Source organism: Solanum dulcamara, chromosome 12 (genome assembly GCF_947179165.1).
Source record: "Solanum dulcamara chromosome 12, daSolDulc1.2, whole genome shotgun sequence".
Taxonomy (NCBI): domain Eukaryota; kingdom Viridiplantae; phylum Streptophyta; class Magnoliopsida; order Solanales; family Solanaceae; genus Solanum; species Solanum dulcamara.
The window spans coordinates 67,152,709-67,171,863 of NC_077248.1; the positions used below are offsets into that span (position 1 = coordinate 67,152,709).

Sequence of the window (19,155 nt, forward strand, 5' to 3'; positions counted from 1 at the left end):
TAAGTTAATATAAATTGGTGTATATATCTACTGGAGATAATATATTTTTATCGCGATTTTTTAACTTTTGTTAAAATTTTTTGCCGAATTGTTTTGAAATGTTTTTCTTTAAATCGAAGACCTATAAAAAACAATCCTCTTACATCTTAAGATAGAAATAACGTTTATTTTCCACAAATCTCACTCATGCTATTATAGTGTTGCTAAATATTAAATCCACCCAAATGAATTGAAGCCATCACACATTGGCATTGACACCTTGGGACTAAGTGTGTATTAAAATCCAAGAAAGTCGCAAAGTTCACACTCAAATCATTCTCGTTTGTACGGAATTAATAAAGTGGACATTGGGAAAACTTTGGTTTTCTTGTTCAATTTTTTAATTAATAATCTATGTTTAAAATTTATTGACTTGATTAATATAAAAAACGTTTGGACATAGATTTGATTGAACATGCTTCTTAGGCTAGCTAACAACAATAATAATATATCTAGTGTAATTTCTTAAATGGTGTATGGAAAGAGTAGAATGTACATAAAATCTTATAATCTCTAGCTCGTGGAGGTAAAGTAACTATTTTTCAAATTAAAATAGTTATGAAAAAAAATACGGCAATAAAGCAAATATGTCAATTAATAGAAAAAGCAATACAAAAAATTCAAAAATAAAATAAAATAACAACATAATAATGCGATAATTGAGACAAAATGGACAACATACTGTAACAAATATCAAAAGCAAGACATTACATGTATACAACTAATACTATGACAGACACGGTGCTACTATACTCCCACCAAATCTAATCTTGTCGAGAAGCGAGACAAACCTTAATTATATTCTAACTTTCTATCTTAATCCACGACTGTCATATCCTCCTATCTAAATTCATATCATCGATAAGCTAAAATTACACCACGTTATATCTAATCTTGTTATAATAACTGAATTCATAAATTATGATCGAACATTTAAAATTTTAGCTACTTAAATCTTTGTCAGAGAGTCAAAATAAAGACGAAAGACAAAAGTCCTCAAAGTTAAAGTGAAAAAATGATAAAAGTTTAGGTATATATTTATATTAAATCAATAATAAATATATAATATGTGTTTGCACATATTAACACTTAATTTCCTAGTCAAAGCTGTAACATTACGTAAATTAATCTGTCAACGATATTGTTTGAATTCAAAGTCAAGCACATTGTTTGAATTCAATGTAACAGAAGATTCTGATAAGATATTTTTTTTAAAAAAAAAAAAAAACTAATTTTATTTTTCTTGGACACCCATTTTGAATTTAATTAATTTGAATTCATATAGAAATATTTTTTATTTCGAAGGTTGTCTTTTTTAATTATAACTTTATTTGAAGAGCTCGCACCCGAAACTTATAACTAGAAAGGATAAATACTTATCATTCGCCTCATGATCTTTACAACTTCAACCGTGGTTATATTTTATTAGGGGCGAATTCTGAATTTTAACTTAATAATTTTTGTATCTTTTAAATTCACAATTCACTCGATTATACATACTTAATGTGTTTTTCGCATGTGTATGTATATACTTGTTAGACCTTAGAAAGCCTTAGCTAGGGGCTCAAGGAGTTCACCGTGCACCCTTTGCTTCAAAATATTTCTTATTTATATTATAGTAGTAAATGTTAAATTTTTGTAGCTTCTTTATATGTTTACTTTTTTATTTTTTGAATTCGCTTCGTGAAAATAATGACTTTGTTGTATTCAATGATCTTTTCGACTTTACAGAGATTTTGCATGCAAAATAATTAAGTTATACACGAACTTGAGTATTTTCTCATTAATAATAATTTACAAGTAATGAAAATTAATTAATTATTCGATAAGTCACGTAATGTTAACCGTTAACCCTTTGAAAAAACTGACTAACCCACTAATTACCACTTCTACCATCCACTAATTAATTAACTGTCATTATCTAACTAATTAATTCCCACTATATATATTACACACACAAAATTAAACTCGATCAGAGACGCACTTAATTAAGTTTATCCTTAGCTTTTTAAATACTCAATTAAGCTCAAATTATTCTTCAATTCTTAGTTATGGCTATTAATTTTGAGGTTTCGCTCTATCGATTTAACGTGTTCATTCTCTCTCTTATTGTTACGTTCATGTTTATTGCAAACATCTTTGTGTCATCTTTTCAATTTCGAGTTGGTGGTGAAATGGGTTGGATTAAACCGATTGGTAACGAATCCGAGACGTATAACGAATGGGCCGCTCGAAATCGTTTTCATGTTGGAGATACCCTTTGTAAGTTCTTTTCAACTAATATTAAAAATTTCGTAGATATTTTACGTAACGTTCTTGTCAAAAATATCGTCGGATAAACCATTTTTCGATGAGCACATTATGTTGAAAATTACATATTTTTAAGGGGAAGTTACACATTTGCATGTTTAGCCAAGTTGCTTGTATATATATTATACATCTTTTGATTATTTTTTTGAATGCACGGCTATTTAAGTTTAACTTTATGTTATTTTTATTTTAATTTTATATATATACAGATTTCAAGTACAAAGGTGACTCAGTACTTGAAGTAACACCGGCTAATTATCTCAACTGCAACACAACAAGCCCAATTTCTAAATTTGAAAATGGAGAGACAGTTTACAAAATTAGCCATTCTGGCTTCTTCTATTTCATAAGTGGCCAGAAAAATAATTGCAAATTTGGCCAGAGAATCATTCTTCGTGTAATGCATCCGTCTGAAATTTCATCACCAGCGTCTGCACCGGATATTTCACCGGCGCCGGGTGTTGGTGGTGGTGACGATGGCGGAGATGGATGGGGTTCAGACTTTTTGGGCCCACAGGTGATTAATTCTACCACGGCACTGTCAGTTTTTTCGTATTTTGTTACTGTTCTTGGGGGTGTTATGGTCTTTCTTTATTTTCTCATGTAGGAATTTATATATTCTTCTTCGTGTTTTAAATATATTTGTATGTTTTTTTTTTAAAGTTCGATTTAGTTGTAATTTCTCTATTTGATTGAAATTTTATTGACATTGTAGTAAGTTTGAATTCGTTATATATTATGTTGTTACCTTAAATTATGTGCATATTTGGTATATAATTTTGTTTAACCATCAAATCTAGGTAAATTTAAGGAGTATAAGTTATACATAACATTAATGTAAAAAAAAATTGTATACAACTAGGTCGTCATCATGTGTTGAAACGTAAGTTGTTTTATTTTAAAGAGTTCAAATCATACATCTTACTAAATACTTGTACGTAAATATTACTTGAATGACTTGATAGTGCAAACAAAATATTTATATTAACCGGGTATTATATGTATTTAGCTATTTCTAATAAGAAATGTAATACTAATCTGTGTAAGAGTAAAAGGTGTGCTATAACTCGTAAATAGACAAATTTAAAACCACAAAATTTAATACCACAAAATTTAAAAGTCTTTCTTTATTTCTTAAATTTCATGCCTTGTTAAACTAAACGCCGGATAAACTAAAGCATGACATGGCCATGAGAAACCGTTCAACCTTCCACTTGAAATCGCAATAAAGATAACAATGTACAAAGTACAAAAATTTGTATACACAATACTTCCACCCCAAAGAAGACTAAATACTCAACAAACCCGAAAATCCGACCGACCCGACTACAGATTTTACCTCAGTAAAAAAAATAACAGTAGAAATCAACATAAAAAGGCAGGTGAAGGCTTCAACTCTATAGTACTTTTTGTCTATCCATGAATAATTTGTACAAACTTCAACATTCCACCAGGCGTAATCGTGTGTTCATGAAAAATCATTTACAAGTCATTAGCATGGAGTTGATAACATGTATTATCAGCCGGATGCTTGAAAGTTCTGCAGGGGTTGTGGTAGGGAGAGTCCGATGATGGTTTAGTATTTGATATACTTGCTCAAAGATAGGTCGCACGTGCACTACAATCACCGGGTCAGTTGGATTTATGGCTGATAGGACATCCCTCATCCAGGATAATTTTCGCGATGTCTCCTTGGTAATATCACAGGCCACCTGCTGAAGAAGTGAAAGAAGTACTCCTTGACTCAACGGGAGAGGATTCATCGATAAGATACCCGATAGATCAACCTGGTAGAAGGCACAGGGAAACCATTAAGATGGATAGATCAAGAATGCACCAAAAGGTGTGGCCTTGTTGCCAATGAAGCAAGAAAGGCCAAAGTTCAAATCCTGGCAGTGACAAAAGTTATGTTGCTCGGACTCTTTGAAAATGACGATAGGAACGTGTCGGATCCTCCAAAAGCAGTGCAATTTTTTTAGGATCCGACGGGGGTGATACAACATTTTTGGAGAATCTGAGCAACGTATGTAGGTTCACAAAACACAGTAGGTGATTTCTTCAAGGATGGCTTGGTAGCAGATACCAAAACTTGTATATAGCTAAGATGTCAAATGCAATAAACTAGGAAATCAAGACTCACCAAAATCTGAAATGACCCATTAGATATACAGACCTTTTAATTGAATAGTGACTCCGATTCAATTTGTTTGTCCTACTTTCCTTTTGTCTATTTCAAAAAGTTTGGCAACTCTTTAATTCTAACTTTCCACGTGGCATATTTAAGACCATATGTTTAAAGGGCATTTTGGTATATTCTACATCTCTTTAGTTTAAGACCACAAGATTCAAAAATCTTTTTTACTTTCTTAAATTCCGTCAAGTCAAAACCAAACAAGCACAAATTAAAATGGAGGAAGTAATGAGCAAGGAAATCAAGACACCAAAATTTGAAATGATCCATTCAGATACAAGAACTTTTTAATTGAATAAGGTTAGTTACTAGTCAATTTGCATTTTCCAACTTCATTATTTGGATGGTTTGGAGTCCATCCAAACCAGATCGAAGGATAAGAGGTGAAACATTTCCCTAGTACAAGCAATAGCATTCCATACAGCAGTCCTAAACTACACGATATTTTAACCCTATCAGCAAATGATAAAGAGCAAACAGTATACCTGCAAACATAACCACGATACAATAGACACATCACTTCTTTGCAAGGCTGTAGTGAATGCCTCCTCGTACTTGCGCTCCGCCAAATATCTAGATAACTCTTTGATTGGATCAACAGGAGCCTCAAGCTATTATAGAGGATAAAAGTTTGAAACAGAACAATAAGGACTTAAGTCTGAAAGCAGAATACAAGTAGCTAACAATTATTCTATCTAGTAAAAAGTAATTTAAGGGAATAAACCTTCTCATGCAGTAATGGTCCATTACTCATGTGGCTAACCAGTGGATTCGATGACTTGGAATTTGCTCCAGAAACTGCAAGCGTAAGCAACTTCTTTTGACCATCAGCTAGCTCTCCACTCAATGTTTGAGTCATCGATGATGCGGAATTAATGGCATCCTGAAAATTAACTCAAGTGAGTTTTTTTTCTAAAGATAAGAAAACTCAGATGCATATGCTATTCCAAAGAGAGTATAAACTCGGCCATTATCAATGATAACAAGTATACCCAAGAAAAGTTAACATTTGACACTCATTGCAACAATTTTTCAGACATACAATGGAAAGAGGGTAAGACATACACACCACCCTCCCCAAACCCCGCGTGTAGGATTACAATGGGTATTGATGTTGTACCACGAATTATCCATTCAATTATATCACCAGAGAAATGTTAAAGAGTTAAATTCACCCAGTGAAACCTTCATAAACATATACCAAAGGTAAAATCTCTATTTCTTTTTTTATTAGCGAAAAACAAATCAAGGTAGGGTAAGGTTGCGTACACATCACCCCACCCACCTCAGACCCCACGTGTGGGATTACACTGGGTATGTTGTTGTTGTTGTACAACGAATTATCCATTCAACTATATCACCAGAGAAATGTTGAGAGTTACATTCACCCAGTGAAACCTCCATAAACATATACCAAAGGTAAAATCTCTTTTTACGAGTAACTACAGCTTTCAAATCTAAAATGGAAGTAACAAGCAAAAGAAGAATACCACACACAATATCATGACATCTATCCTAAAAGAGTTTGTCACTCACTGTTCTTGGTGGCTGCAGTACCACTAAATCTCTAGACAAATGAGATCAACATGTATCACTCAGTAACCTTGAAAGCACTAACACAAATTCCGACCCAATACATGCCTAAGTCCCTCTAATATATAGTCAAGAGATTAGCCCCCACCCACAAACCCAAGTATCCCCTAGGAGAGTGGGGAATGTTCATTGTGATGCTAAGTTCATGTATTCAATAGAGCATATGCAAATCTGCTTCCAGACCCTTATATAGAGAATACAAATATTCACCTCTGCTCTCCAATTAAACATCTAATTACAAGAATAAAAGTTGATGTTTGCTCTCTATTTAAGTAGTGATGTGGAAGCATGAATATCAACTTTCTTATTGAAAAAAACATGAAACATCAACACACACATATATCTACCGTATCATTTTTCCTAGAGAAAATAGTTAACGTGAAGAACCAGGGTTTTGATAACATGCCCATAGAACACAGCATGAGTTAAACAGCTACTCAAGTGTACCCCAAGCTTCAGGTAGATTCCATTATTCCATTTTGACTTCTTTAATTAGTAAATTAATACTCCCTCTATTACACTTTGTTTGACTCGGCACAAAGTTTATTAAAGAATGAAAGATTTTAAAAACTTGTCTTAAACATGGCATAACATTTGTGTAGCTATAAGCCTATAACATTTTTGAAACTTGTGGTCTCAAACATGCCATGACATTTGTGTAGCTATAACTGTAAAAGTTTGTTAGTATTAATTAACGAATTGTAGAACTGTGTCATTCTTTTTGGAATGGAATAATAAGGAAAAAGTGCCAAACAAAATGGAACAGAGGGAGTAGAAAGGACGGTCTGATAGGAAGGAATAAGCAAGTAGCTAGGTTGATCGTGCAACAAAATAATTGATAATCAGCATAGAAAGAAAATCAACATAGGTCGTGGAAGGAGCATATCATTGGCCACCAATAACTCTCCATTCTAGAGTATAATATAATGTAAGTTAGATATATTAAAAAAGGAAAGGACTGTCCTACCCAAAATTTGAAAGAAAACAGAAGGGTAAATCATACTAAAACCACTGCTCAGAAGCCATACCCTTAAAGCATGTACTAACGGCGAATGCATGGACTCAAATTGCTGTAGAGCAGAAGCAGTGTGTTCAGAAAACCCCTTCTGAAACGTTAAATCTACTTGTTCAAACATTGCCTTGCATGACATCTCAAAGGCAGGGATCACCGAACCTTCCATTGTAGATTTCAAAGTTTCCTGCAGGACAGTTAGAATGTCATTGGGTACGCAGCATCCAACATTAATTTGAAAACCGGAGCATCCAAAAGAAGGAGCACTATGAAGACAGCAGAAAAGAAAAATAGCAGGTTGAGATGTTCAGGAAGTAAATTCAAGGAGCTACTATGCTTGTAAGAAGGAAATCTAGCAATCTAGCGTTGTGGGGGAGCCAAAAAATATAAGTCAATAGACAAGGTTGAAGAAATGTCTTTGAACCCAAATTGAGTGGCATTAACTAAATAAAGAATTGTCTGCTCATGCTCCTCACCTGAAGAGCTTGCTTGCCAGAGGTCTGGAATTGTGCTTGAATTTGCCTAGCAACGGAAGCTTCAAGTTTAGAGCTAACTGTTTTCTCCAGTTGGTTCACTGCCTTGTCGCTAACTCCTTTCTGCATCATACACATTCAGTCATTGACAAATAAATTCATTTTTGTAAAAAAAGCCAGATTTTCATTATATTAACCTGGAAGGCTTCTGAAATAGCAGTTGATACAGATTTCTCAATGGTAGGGGCAATAATGCGTGTGACGGCTTGTCCTACAGCTGCCAGTTCTTTCTTCATTATTTTTTCAATTAGCCCTGGCATGTCCTTGTTAAAGCAGTTAGATATCAAATTGGTTATTTGTTGAGTACGATCACGAAGTAATTTCTCTTGTTTTGCACTATCTTCTTGGAAACGGGCCCATAAAGCATCGGAATTGGCTTTGACAGCCTTCTCCATGGTCCGTCCCAAGGCAGCCTCAAGTCTTCTTCCTTCTTTTGTAACTGGAACAGCAACCATCATACCCATCTGCTTTTGCGTTTCTTTTTGCATATTAAGAACCTAAGGAGGCACAGAAAATGGAAACAAGTAAGAATAGCACGAAAGCAAAACAAAACGATAATGTAACTAAGATGATAAAACTGCAGGAAGAGCAATTCCAGCACGCTATAATGTTTCATCAACGCAAGAAAAAAAACGGTTGGACAAACAGTCCTCTCACATAATAAATATATGTATAAGAATCTGCTTCCATCACCTGAGAAGTTTGAATGTTCCAAGAAGAGAATTCTCTGAAAGTAGTATTACGAACAATTAGACGTGAAAGAGACCTAGATGACAGAACTTGACTGAAAATGGTGCACTAAATTTCAGGAGAGAAATCCCCAAGTGCCAATGGCGCATGGTTTGAAACTCAAGAGTACAATGGACCCCGCCCCTCTACCCTTCTCCACTAAAACTTCTCGTGACATATGCCTAACTGACACATCATGTGCTGCACTCTTATCACTAAACTAACAGCCCTGGAGAGGGGGAGGGGGGGATTCCAAGAGGGAAATTGATCAGGACAAGGACCAATTAACAAATAGAAAAATTCTCAATGGGTGAAGAAAAAAGCAGCCGCAAGCGGCATATCAAGGGAAAATGGATCACCATCTATAATAGAAAAGTAGTAGTGATACTTCAAAGTAAAGGCAACCATCTAAATATATGATTAAAATTGTAAACAAAATCTGTGATTTGAAATACTAACAACTGACGAAAAGCATCATAAATTAAAACAATAACACGAATATTAAGACCATTAAAGTTTAAAATATTTATGCACACAGTCCCTTGAGTCAAAGCAGACACCTGATTTAGCTTCTCATGCATGAACAAAATTTGTGAGACTGCAGCTTCCATAGAGGCATTACTTGAGCTGACACCGCCCTCGTTGGAATCAGATGACTTGGAAGAACCAGGTGAGGGTGAAGCTGATTCAAATCCTGGAGTGTTCTTTGCCTTTTGCTTTTTCCCTTTGGCACTAGGAGCTGGAGGTTGATGAGCAGAAACTTGCACATTTGAGTCTAAATTATTTCCAGAGATCTCCTTCGCAGAGTCACAATCTTCTTCAGGGGCAGTTGACGTTTGGATCAGCTGCTCAGTTCTAGAAGCCCCATCAAACTGCCTAGGTTCCTCGACAGTATAGGTTTCAGGCGACAAGGCACGACATTCTCGAGCCATTTCTATTCCAAGATCAGATGCCTGAGAGCAAAAGGGTTTCTCCTTGTTTTCTGACACAAAAGTATGAAGTTCTTCTTGAGAGCCAATATCAGATTTTTGACTGAATCTTGTTTCACCAACCTTAAACTCCACCTCCACATTGCGGGCTTCCTTGTTGATTACAACATCTTGGATACTCGATTGTCCCTCGCTTTTATGTTCATTAACACGGTTTACCTCAGAAGATGAGTTAGCCATCAATATCTCTGAAGGAGTCACCAGATGAGTAGGGTGCTTGAATTTAATTGTATTACTAATACCCGAAGAACCATCATCACGCGACACTTCATCTTCATTATTCACTGGGTCAGCATCCGACAAAGTAAGGCGAGTCAAGTTTGGATGAATGGCCTCCATTTGCCTGTCAACTGAATGTTCGACAGCTTTAGGATCCCCAAAATGGTCATTGACAGAGGAACCAGGCTCAGAGCTGTTTGATATGCTTCTGAAACCAGAAAGTTTTCTAGCCAACTCAGGACTCAAAGGAGGTGGTGATGTAAAGGGAGCAATATCAGTATCAGTAGTTATACTGGGTAAAGTAGATGATTTAGATTCCATGATGGAAGAAGCAAATTCCACAGAGGTGGCCAACACAGTGCGTGTATCAGTCGTAAGAGGTCTAGCTGTAGCTATAATCTCTGTGGCACTCTCATTCACTAAAGTTTTGGGTGCAGAACTAGTTAAAGGAAAATCCATTTGTTTACTACCATGAGGATCAACAGGAGCATATCCTTCAATACTAGCAGCATCACGTGAAACACTAGATTCCGTCCTTTCAAAGCCTACAGCATTCTCCATGGGAGGTGGCAAGCATTGGGATAAGTCCAAAGCATACTGCTGAATAGCCTGCGTCTGTACACAGTACACCTGAACAATCTGTTCATCATGAGGCAGTAAATCACTTGTTCCAGTGAAACTCAAAATTGGCATTGTAACTGTAAATTCAGCAATGTAATCCATATGGGTTGCCATTGGATTCAGGCCATACTCTAGATGAACAGCATATATGGCATTCTTTTTTGCATTCGCTAATAAGAGCAGACCTGCTTGAGACAAGGCTACAACTTGGTTAAAAAAAGTCTCTTTAGTACGAGCTTCAGCAGAACTCTTCAATTCCAATGTTTGTATACAGTGCCATGATTCAGCATCACTAGGAAGCAACCAGCCTTCTTCACTTGCTGATACCCATATCTTCATTTCCCGATTAAGTAAACCCTGTATACCTTTGACTGGTTACATGTGAAGAACTAAACGCTAGAAACAACCAAGACACAAACTTATAGAGAAAAAGAAAATCAAGATCAACTTCTGAATGTGTAGCAATTAGTCTCCTAAAGCATGATCCCTTTAGAAAAACACAGCTTATTCCTCAAAGCATACATCTGATTCTATCAAAAGATGCGTAGTACAAACTCTATTAGCACATACCCCAGTGATGAGTATGATGTGGTCAGGGCGGTCTGGAGCAGCCAGGAAGGTGGCTGAATGAACAGGATTACCATCATGAGGCCTGAGAATTGCAATTGGCTGAGGCTTCCGGTCTTCCCAAATCTTTATCTGTAAAACAAGATACAAACCACATGCACAAGTCATGAAGCAACCAACCTTAGTTATCAAAGCAGAAGATAAATCCATAGTTCATCATCAGATCACTTTTTTCCCTTTCACAGGACACAAACCACATCCTTTTCTCTTTTTATTTTGTTTTGACTTCAGAACTAAACACATTAACAAAATTCAAGGGTGAAGAATGCATAAACCTAAAACTGTGCAAGTATTAGAGAAGAAACCATCAGTTACAGTATGACATTGCTTACTTCCTCAGAACTAGCAAAGGACTGCACACATTCTGGGACATTTATTGCCGTCGGTGCAAGAAAACATTAAAATCTATAATATCTGGATATTATTTTTTTATAATAACATTTTTATTTCTAGCTCTATATTTTACATAATATTCTTACCAAATATCCCCATGTCAATTGTTAGTTGGTTATTCTAAAATGCATGGGGTGCCATCTCATGAAAAAGAAAACAATGCCTTGTAGCATGATAAATCAGTGGATAAAAAGTTCTGGTCGGACTTGTTGCTGAATCATCATTTTACAAATGAAATTGCATTGAAAGATATGGCTGCTATATAGAGCAAAGACACCAAATATAAATGCAAACAGTTTATCAGACAATAAGCAAAATTCTCACGAACCGTGCCATCCAGCGATGCAGATACCAATCGAGTGGTCATCCACTGGCACATTGACAAATCAGTCACTTCTCCATCATGAGTACCAACAAGTAGTACCCCATCAACCAACCTGTCAACAGGACACCTGAGAGGTTCATCAGCTGAAAAAACTTCAGCTTTTCCAAATTTTGTGGTATCAATTTTTAAAACATGTCTTCCAATCCCGACCACAAGAATTTCCTGTTGAAGAGGACATAATAATAGTTAAGAAGAAATCTAGTAGAATAATGCTAGAAAAGAGTTCCACAAAAAAAAAGGAGAGAAGGATTTATGGTACTTGTTTGTGACAATGCCAACAAACTCGAGGATGAAGAGATTCCCCTTCGCCAACAATTTGAAGAGCAGTGACAATCCTCCCTGTAATTTGGGGCTTATCTTCCACATCTGGTCCTTCAGTAATTTTCCATATATAAACCCGCCCATCAACACTTGCACTGAAACAACAGAAAAGTTAGATAGATAAAGCAATTACATAATACCTGATATGAATAAAAGAGAATGGCACTACCTAGCCAAAAGGTGAACATCCTCAGCAAAGAAAGCCATGTCTGTGACCCTCTGAAGAGAAAAATCATAACTTAGATGAATACAATAATGCTGTACTCCAAAAGAATAGTTAAAAAAATATAATAAACTTCCAATTACTATAGCTTTACCAAATAACAGATCTTCTTCTGCCTTACTAAACCAAACAAGACAATTTTACTGATCTTTATTTACAGAATAAGCCTAATCTGTAATGGTTCTATACATTACACAATCAGTAAAATTGTACTCGGTAGTTGGTTTAACAATCCAAAATAAGCACATGCCAAGAAGCCAAGGCCAAAGAGTAATAGCAGCAGCAGCTCTAAACATGAGGATATGGTCCCTTTTCTAAAAACAACAAGAGGAAGATGGCCTTTACTCAAAAGTACAACAACAACATACCCGGTATGAAGTTTATTTCAGAGCCATGTCTAGAGAACCAATCGTATGTGCATACTGCTGCATAATATGTGACAGCAAAGTATGACAACAAAGTGTGAAATCAAATCCCACACATTTTAAAAATAAGCTATATATTTCAATATCCCATGAAAAAATCATGCACAGTTCAATTTCACACACACCTAGGATATTAGTGGAATATCACGACTTCACTGAACAATACCAAAAATTAGAGATTCTCCATAAAATCCCTCTATTTTGGGAAACACCACAAAATTTGATAGAGTTTTCCATCCCCCAGCCCTATCCAAAAAATACTCAACTTGACAAGACAATTGTTACAAGCACGTCACAATTAAGAAAATACTTAGTGCATAAAATGTGTCTTTTGTACAAAACTTTTCACTTGAACAATTATCAATTAATGTGACTTAAATAGCAAAAAATAAGTTAACTAATATATAGTCTTACATCAATTAATGGCTTAATCATGGTAACATGGTTTGGTGCATGGCAAGTTATTTCCGAATAGGAGTAGTGCGATCTCTACAATTTTACCATCACTAGCATTTTATGCATACCAGCTAGCACAAGAATTTATAATGTACATAAACAGTTCACATAACAAAAGAGTATGACATTCACATATAATGTAGCTAGGTACATCAATGAAATAGATCCAATAGATTAACAGAACCATTACAACAAAAAATGCAAGCTTGCGGAATAGGCCAACCTGTGCAAGACCTTTAAGCAATGACCTCAAAGCGGTGTTAATGTTAAGTACACGAATAGCTCCTAATTTGAGTCCATAACATATATAGCTTTTGTTAACTGCAATTTGCCTGCCTAAAACAAGGCCCGGATCCGAACCATACTTGGTAATAGGAGTAACCTCCAGCTGAGGCTGCACTTCACCAGGCAACCTAGCATCTATATCATAAACAACATGATCCCCACTCAAATGCCTTCCTTTAGGTAACTTACAACTCGGCATTCGCAATGGGCTACTCCCTGAATGTGCAATACCAACATTTGGTGAAGCAGAAAAATCAGAAAGCTCAGACCCAGAAGTTGTAGGCTGTAAAGGAGGAATTTGCAAAGTAGGTTGCTGAAGAACTTCGAGAGTTGAAGGTGGTGCACTTAACAAAGCCATAAGCCGAGCCCCAGGGTTAGGATTCGGGTTATTTCCAGGATTCAATAACTGGTGCGGACTAGTAGGAGTGGGAGGTGGTTGAAGTGGTGGAGCAGGGAAAGACATGGATCTTTGTGGATGCATATGACCATCTTGTAGAGGTGGGTGGTTGTTATACTGTGGAGGGATATGGTGATTGAATTGAGGGATATGGTGAAAAGGGGTTGTCTGGTTTGGGTAGTAAAGTCCTCCGGCACCACCACCGGCGCCGCCGGCGGTGGGCGGTGGATAAGAAGCTGAAGGAAGCGGAAATGGGGAAGAAATCAAATTCGGATTAATGGGGTTCTGGGTATTCGAGATTGTTGAAACTGGAGTTGAAGGCTTGAAGAATGTATGCATATCAAACGGTGTTCCACCGGACTGGTTTGGATTTCCGGCGGAAGCCATTAAATACTTACAATAATACAAAAATACAATCCTTGTGAATCAATTGAAGGGAATATGAAGAGAGATTTGATGAAGAAGATGAATATGGAGGATTGAATGATGGATTTGGAGACAAGAGATCGGATTAAGTGCAAGATTGAGTAGTGTGACTGTGCTAAGAATGAGTGATGAATAGATTGGGACTTTTTGAGGGTAGTAATGATATTATGGAAAGAAGATGGATGAGAAATTATTATTTTATTAAATTGGGGATCTAATGGTATTTCATGTTTAGAATAATGCTACTTGACTCTCATGATGCTTCAACATTCATCTTCTTCGATCTTCCTTGGAATATCCATCATCTTGGTCTCGAAGGGGCGTTTAATAGCGGGTTAGAATTAAATTAGTTTATGAATAAATCTATATAGTATTTTATAACTGTATTAGTTATTTGTGTATTTTTTATTTTATCTTCTATTTTATGTTAAATAATATATAGATCCTCTCATAATTCATATATGTATTAGTTATTTAGTTTTTAAATTACTAATTAAATATTATCATATTAATTTTATACATAAATAACTTATCTTTTTACCACCTATCAAACATATTATTACTTACATAAAATTTAATATTTGCATAACTCTCTCACCTCCAAACAGCTACCAAATGACTGTTATTAGTATCAAATAAGTGAGTTGGGTTGAATTTAAAAGGGAGGGAGGTTATTTTACTAACGACCCCTAAGACCAATTTCTTTCTCGTTTTTACTCTTTTCTTAAAATAGGAAATTTCATGCAATACAGGATCTGAATATGAGATAATCAGTGAAGAAGTATAACTACCACCGTTAAATATCTATTAAAAAACTTTAATAAGGAAAAAATTACATTTAAATTTTGAGTGTCCGAGGATTAAAAAAAATGATGAAAAAAAGGAAAAAGATGATGAGGAACAACAAATAAAGAGAATAATTAGTGGTGTGTCGTAACGATCGTTGATGGTCTGGAAAGGAAATTGATTAAAAGAAAATGAGGTATTGTCATGCATCGAGTCTATATCATGGGCGAAACTAGCACCCGATGTCATTGTTGGCTCGCGTGTACCCACAACATGACAGGAAATATTGAGCATACATTTTGATGAGAGCCAAAAAAAAAATTAAGAGCAATTGAGGAAAATAAAATTTCGTAAAGAAATACTTTTTCATATTTCATGTCGCATTTTGTTAACAAAATCTCGATAAAAATATAATAATTTGTCATGGTTGATATGGTCCGCATCTCACGAGATACGGTCGCATGAGCCCATCGCAACTCTGAGATGGATCATTGTAAAAAACTCTAGCATGCGATGGAAGTATGTTGTCTGCATCACCTTTGATCCGATCGCATCTGCATAAACTTGTAACTAAAGGTCCGACAAAAATTATTGTTATGCGACACGAGATGCGACCACATCTCGTTGGCACGAGTCTTCCTCAAAGTTTAGGCAATGATGATTCTACCCATAGTCTGAAGGTACGAGGTGTTGTATGTGTGGATAGAAAAATGTTGAGAAGAGACCAAGAGACAATGAAAACTTGAGATTTTTTGGGTTCGATACTTTAATTACTTTTGATACAATTTTATCTTTAAATATAAATTGGACAAAAGAAGTTGAGTATCTTTTCACCGATCACTTAGTGTATTTATGTAACACCCCAAAAATTTTTTAAGAAAAAAAAATTAAAATGATTTTTTGTTTTGTTATGTTTTCGGGTGATCTGACTTCGGGAGGCCATAAACCTATCATAATTTAAATATTTGGGAAAACTCCTCAATTGAGAGTTGTAGATAATTGAAATACCTTTCCAACCATAGGTCATGGGCTTATATATGATAACGGAATAAAAAGTTATGCATATTATAAGGCAGAAGGGTCAAGATGGCAGAAAATTCAGCCCAACCCGATTCCAAGTCGGGTCAGACCCATATTTCTTACCATGTAAGGGATAATTTCAGCCTTATTTCTTTCATTTCATACCAGACACTTCCATAACATCATATATATATATATAGAGAGAGAGAGAGAACTTCTAGGCTAAGAAGCCATTTTTTACCCAAATTCGAGTTCTAAATTCCAAAGCTCGTGAATAGAAAGGTGTTGCACGTTGCGTTGTCTTCACTTTGAGCTCAAAATCAGCGAAGAAGGAGTGTATTGATGTGGTTGCTTTACACTTCAGGTAAGATTGAGGTTCCTTTTTCCTTATTAGCAAGCTTGTTTAGAGATTTAACGGATTAGAACGGAAGAAGTAGCGTTATAAACTTTTTTGTTGCTTTGTTGAAACTTATGGATTAGGGGCTGTTTTGGTTGGATTAAATGGGTGGAGTTCGTTACGTTATGATGTAGAATGATTGTTGATATTGTTGTTTGGTAAACCCGTTTTTGGTTGGGACTGCTGTTAGAAATTTTAGTATAACGCCTTGTGTAAAGCTTAGTTTAGAGTGATTCAAGATGTTATAGAAAGCTATTTCATATAGCTATAACTTTCATTTAGGCTTCAAAATTCAGTTTTGCTTTTATCGACTCGAAAAAGGGTGATGAAGTACATGGGAGGTGCTGCCTAGATTTTTGTTTTGAAAATCCTACATGGACTTCTATTTGTATTTTGAGCATATCGTTTTGTACATAATTTCTGTAGGGGTGATTCTAAATTGTATGAGACCCTAAGACATATATATATATAACTTTCATTGAGGCCACAAAGCCTATTTCTCCAATTTACCCCTTCGAAACTGAGCAATAATACAAGGCAGTAGTGCTGCCTAGAATTACCGTTTTGATAGTTTGGGCTGATTTTCATTGATTTCATGTTTAGTTTTGATATGTTGATACTTTTAAACTTAAGTAGATATTTGATTGTGTATTTATGGTGTATATGCTCTTATACAAGCTAAGAGGAACTGTTTGACGAAGTGGATTTTGATTGGTCTATGACGTAGAAGAATTGAACTCCTCGAGTGGTGGTAGAACTTGTTGTGTGCTAAAACGTCAAGGTTTGTGTATAAACTTGAACTTGAAATATTTTATTTTTCTGAAATTTGAAGTATATTGATGGGTTGTTTTCTTACACTTCGTCTTGTATCATGGTATGATTATTATCTCAAGTATTGCAAAAATTTTGCTAAATCGCCTACTTGTACGAATTGCTTGATCACTTTGCATTTTTGTTGGGACTTTGTCCTTCTTGTTACGGTGAATTTTCATCGATATTGGCATGCCTATCGATTCGGATCTTGCCCATCTTGACTTTGGGTTTACATTTCGTCTTGACGATGGATTTTCGTCCATTCTCGAGTACGAGTGGAAAACCACTTTCAACATGGTCTTTGATCCTCTTGATATTGGGTGACGACCCTTCTTGATATGGGCTTCGGTCCTTCTTGATTTCGGGGCTCCGGTCCGTCTTGATAATGATTGTGCTTAGTGTGATGACATAACATACATATTGGGCGAAATTGATTATTTGACAACTCTTTTGAATTGAATTATAAGCTTTCTTGATACTTGAGCCTTCGAATAGTAGTGTTGATTTTGAAACTATCCAAGGTTTGTATTCGATACTTTGTTATACTTGTTCACTTGGACTTACTGTTATCTTATTGAGCCACCTACGTCGAACAAGGGAATTGGCGAATTTAATTGCTCCAAGCCCAAAGTTTATACACCACTAAGCTTTATGCTTAGCGATAGCTGTTTTCTATCGTAGGTAATGCGCGAGTCGAGATTTGAAGATGGTCATTTGGAGTAGACTTTTTGGGAGCCCTGGTGAAGATCACATCTGCATATGCATCTAGTTTTTGTAAATATTTTGGGGACTTGTAAATGATACATGTGGCGCTTATGTATGAAATTTTGAAGGCTTGTGAAAACAAAACCATAGGCTTGTAACTTGAACTGGGTGACTAGTTTTGCTATTTTAAAGTGTGCTTTTAACTCAAGCCATGCCATGTACCGGGTTTATACTTTTATTTGTCATTATGCACAAAGGAAGATAATAGTTTTGTGATAATTACTAGTTTGAGTTTTGTGTATTTTATAGACCCGCAATGGTGTTGAATTGGAAATAAAATTTTAAAATAAAATTTTCTAAATGTGTCGACTATTTAAGAAGGGGGTTACCAATTTAAAATGAAACTCTGATCGTGTATTTCATCTAAGAAAATTTTGGAGAGCGCAAGGACAAAAAAGGCCGCACTTTCAATCTTTTATTCGCATGGGCCTTTTTCCACTATTAAATATGTTTGTGAATATCTTTTGGCATACGTTTCTTCTAAATAAAGTAAGTACAAAATTAGCTTTTGTTTCGTAAGTGGCATCCTCCTAAAGGGGATGCTACAATTTATCTTTTTTAATAGAGGATGTTGCATAAGCAACTATAGTTCAAAGTAGAGTTACTATTAGTAATTATAGTTTGTCTGATTACGATTCATAACTACTGTTTTTGAGTTATATATGTCCCTTCGAATTCACTATATTTATTCATTTAAATTCATTATATCTATTGGTTGGATACACAATATTTGTTTCACTCAATAAACTCTATGGGTTCAACATATAAGATTCGCTCAATAAACTTCATGGGTTCAATAAAATAAATTGAACTAAAATGAGCTAAATTAATAACCTGCCTAAATTTAAAATATTGAGCGGGTCATATAGACTAATTTTGCCAATTTCGATTAAAATAATTTACTAGGTCACAAACATATTCACGTCTCCATTTCCCGCTGCCTTTAAACTCTCTCGCCGTTCGCCACCATGCTAACTACCATGTAACACTACCATTGTTGTCGTCCCGATTCATCTTTAAGTCATTGCAGCTCCACCTTACTTCTCTACTTCTTCGATGAGGAGATCATGGTCCAGTTTTTCAAGCTGCTTCAGACGACGCGATAATGAAGTTCCATTGAGGCGCTTGACTCTCCGGTTCGTGGTCCTATTTTCGCAATCATGTCGTTGCTAAGAAATTTGAAGCCTCATCAGACAAAAA

General features: G+C 35.5%; 2 protein-coding genes across 2 annotated transcripts; one reads left to right on the top strand and one right to left on the bottom strand.

The window, feature by feature from the left end:
- Window positions 1-2,090: 2,090 nt before the first annotated feature.
- Window positions 2,091-2,956, top strand: LOC129876432 (early nodulin-like protein 3). The gene is made up of 2 exons (XM_055951885.1): window positions 2,091-2,301; window positions 2,559-2,956. The coding sequence occupies exons 1-2, from the start codon at window positions 2,091-2,093 to the stop codon at window positions 2,954-2,956; spliced, it is 609 nt and encodes a 202-aa protein (XP_055807860.1).
- A 578-nt stretch (window positions 2,957-3,534) lies between these two features.
- LOC129876430 (enhancer of mRNA-decapping protein 4-like) lies at window positions 3,535-14,322 on the bottom strand. The gene is made up of 12 exons (XM_055951881.1): window positions 13,290-14,322; window positions 12,132-12,181; window positions 11,901-12,057; window positions 11,585-11,803; window positions 10,807-10,935; window positions 8,968-10,593; window positions 7,816-8,175; window positions 7,622-7,741; window positions 7,162-7,332; window positions 5,265-5,423; window positions 5,026-5,151; window positions 3,535-4,136 (listed from the first exon to the last, which is right to left on the bottom strand). Exons 1-12 carry the CDS (start codon window positions 14,133-14,135, stop codon window positions 3,828-3,830), a joined length of 4,272 nt encoding a protein of 1,423 aa, XP_055807856.1. The 5' UTR covers window positions 14,136-14,322; the 3' UTR covers window positions 3,535-3,827.
- Between the last annotated feature and the right edge of the window lie 4,833 nt (window positions 14,323-19,155).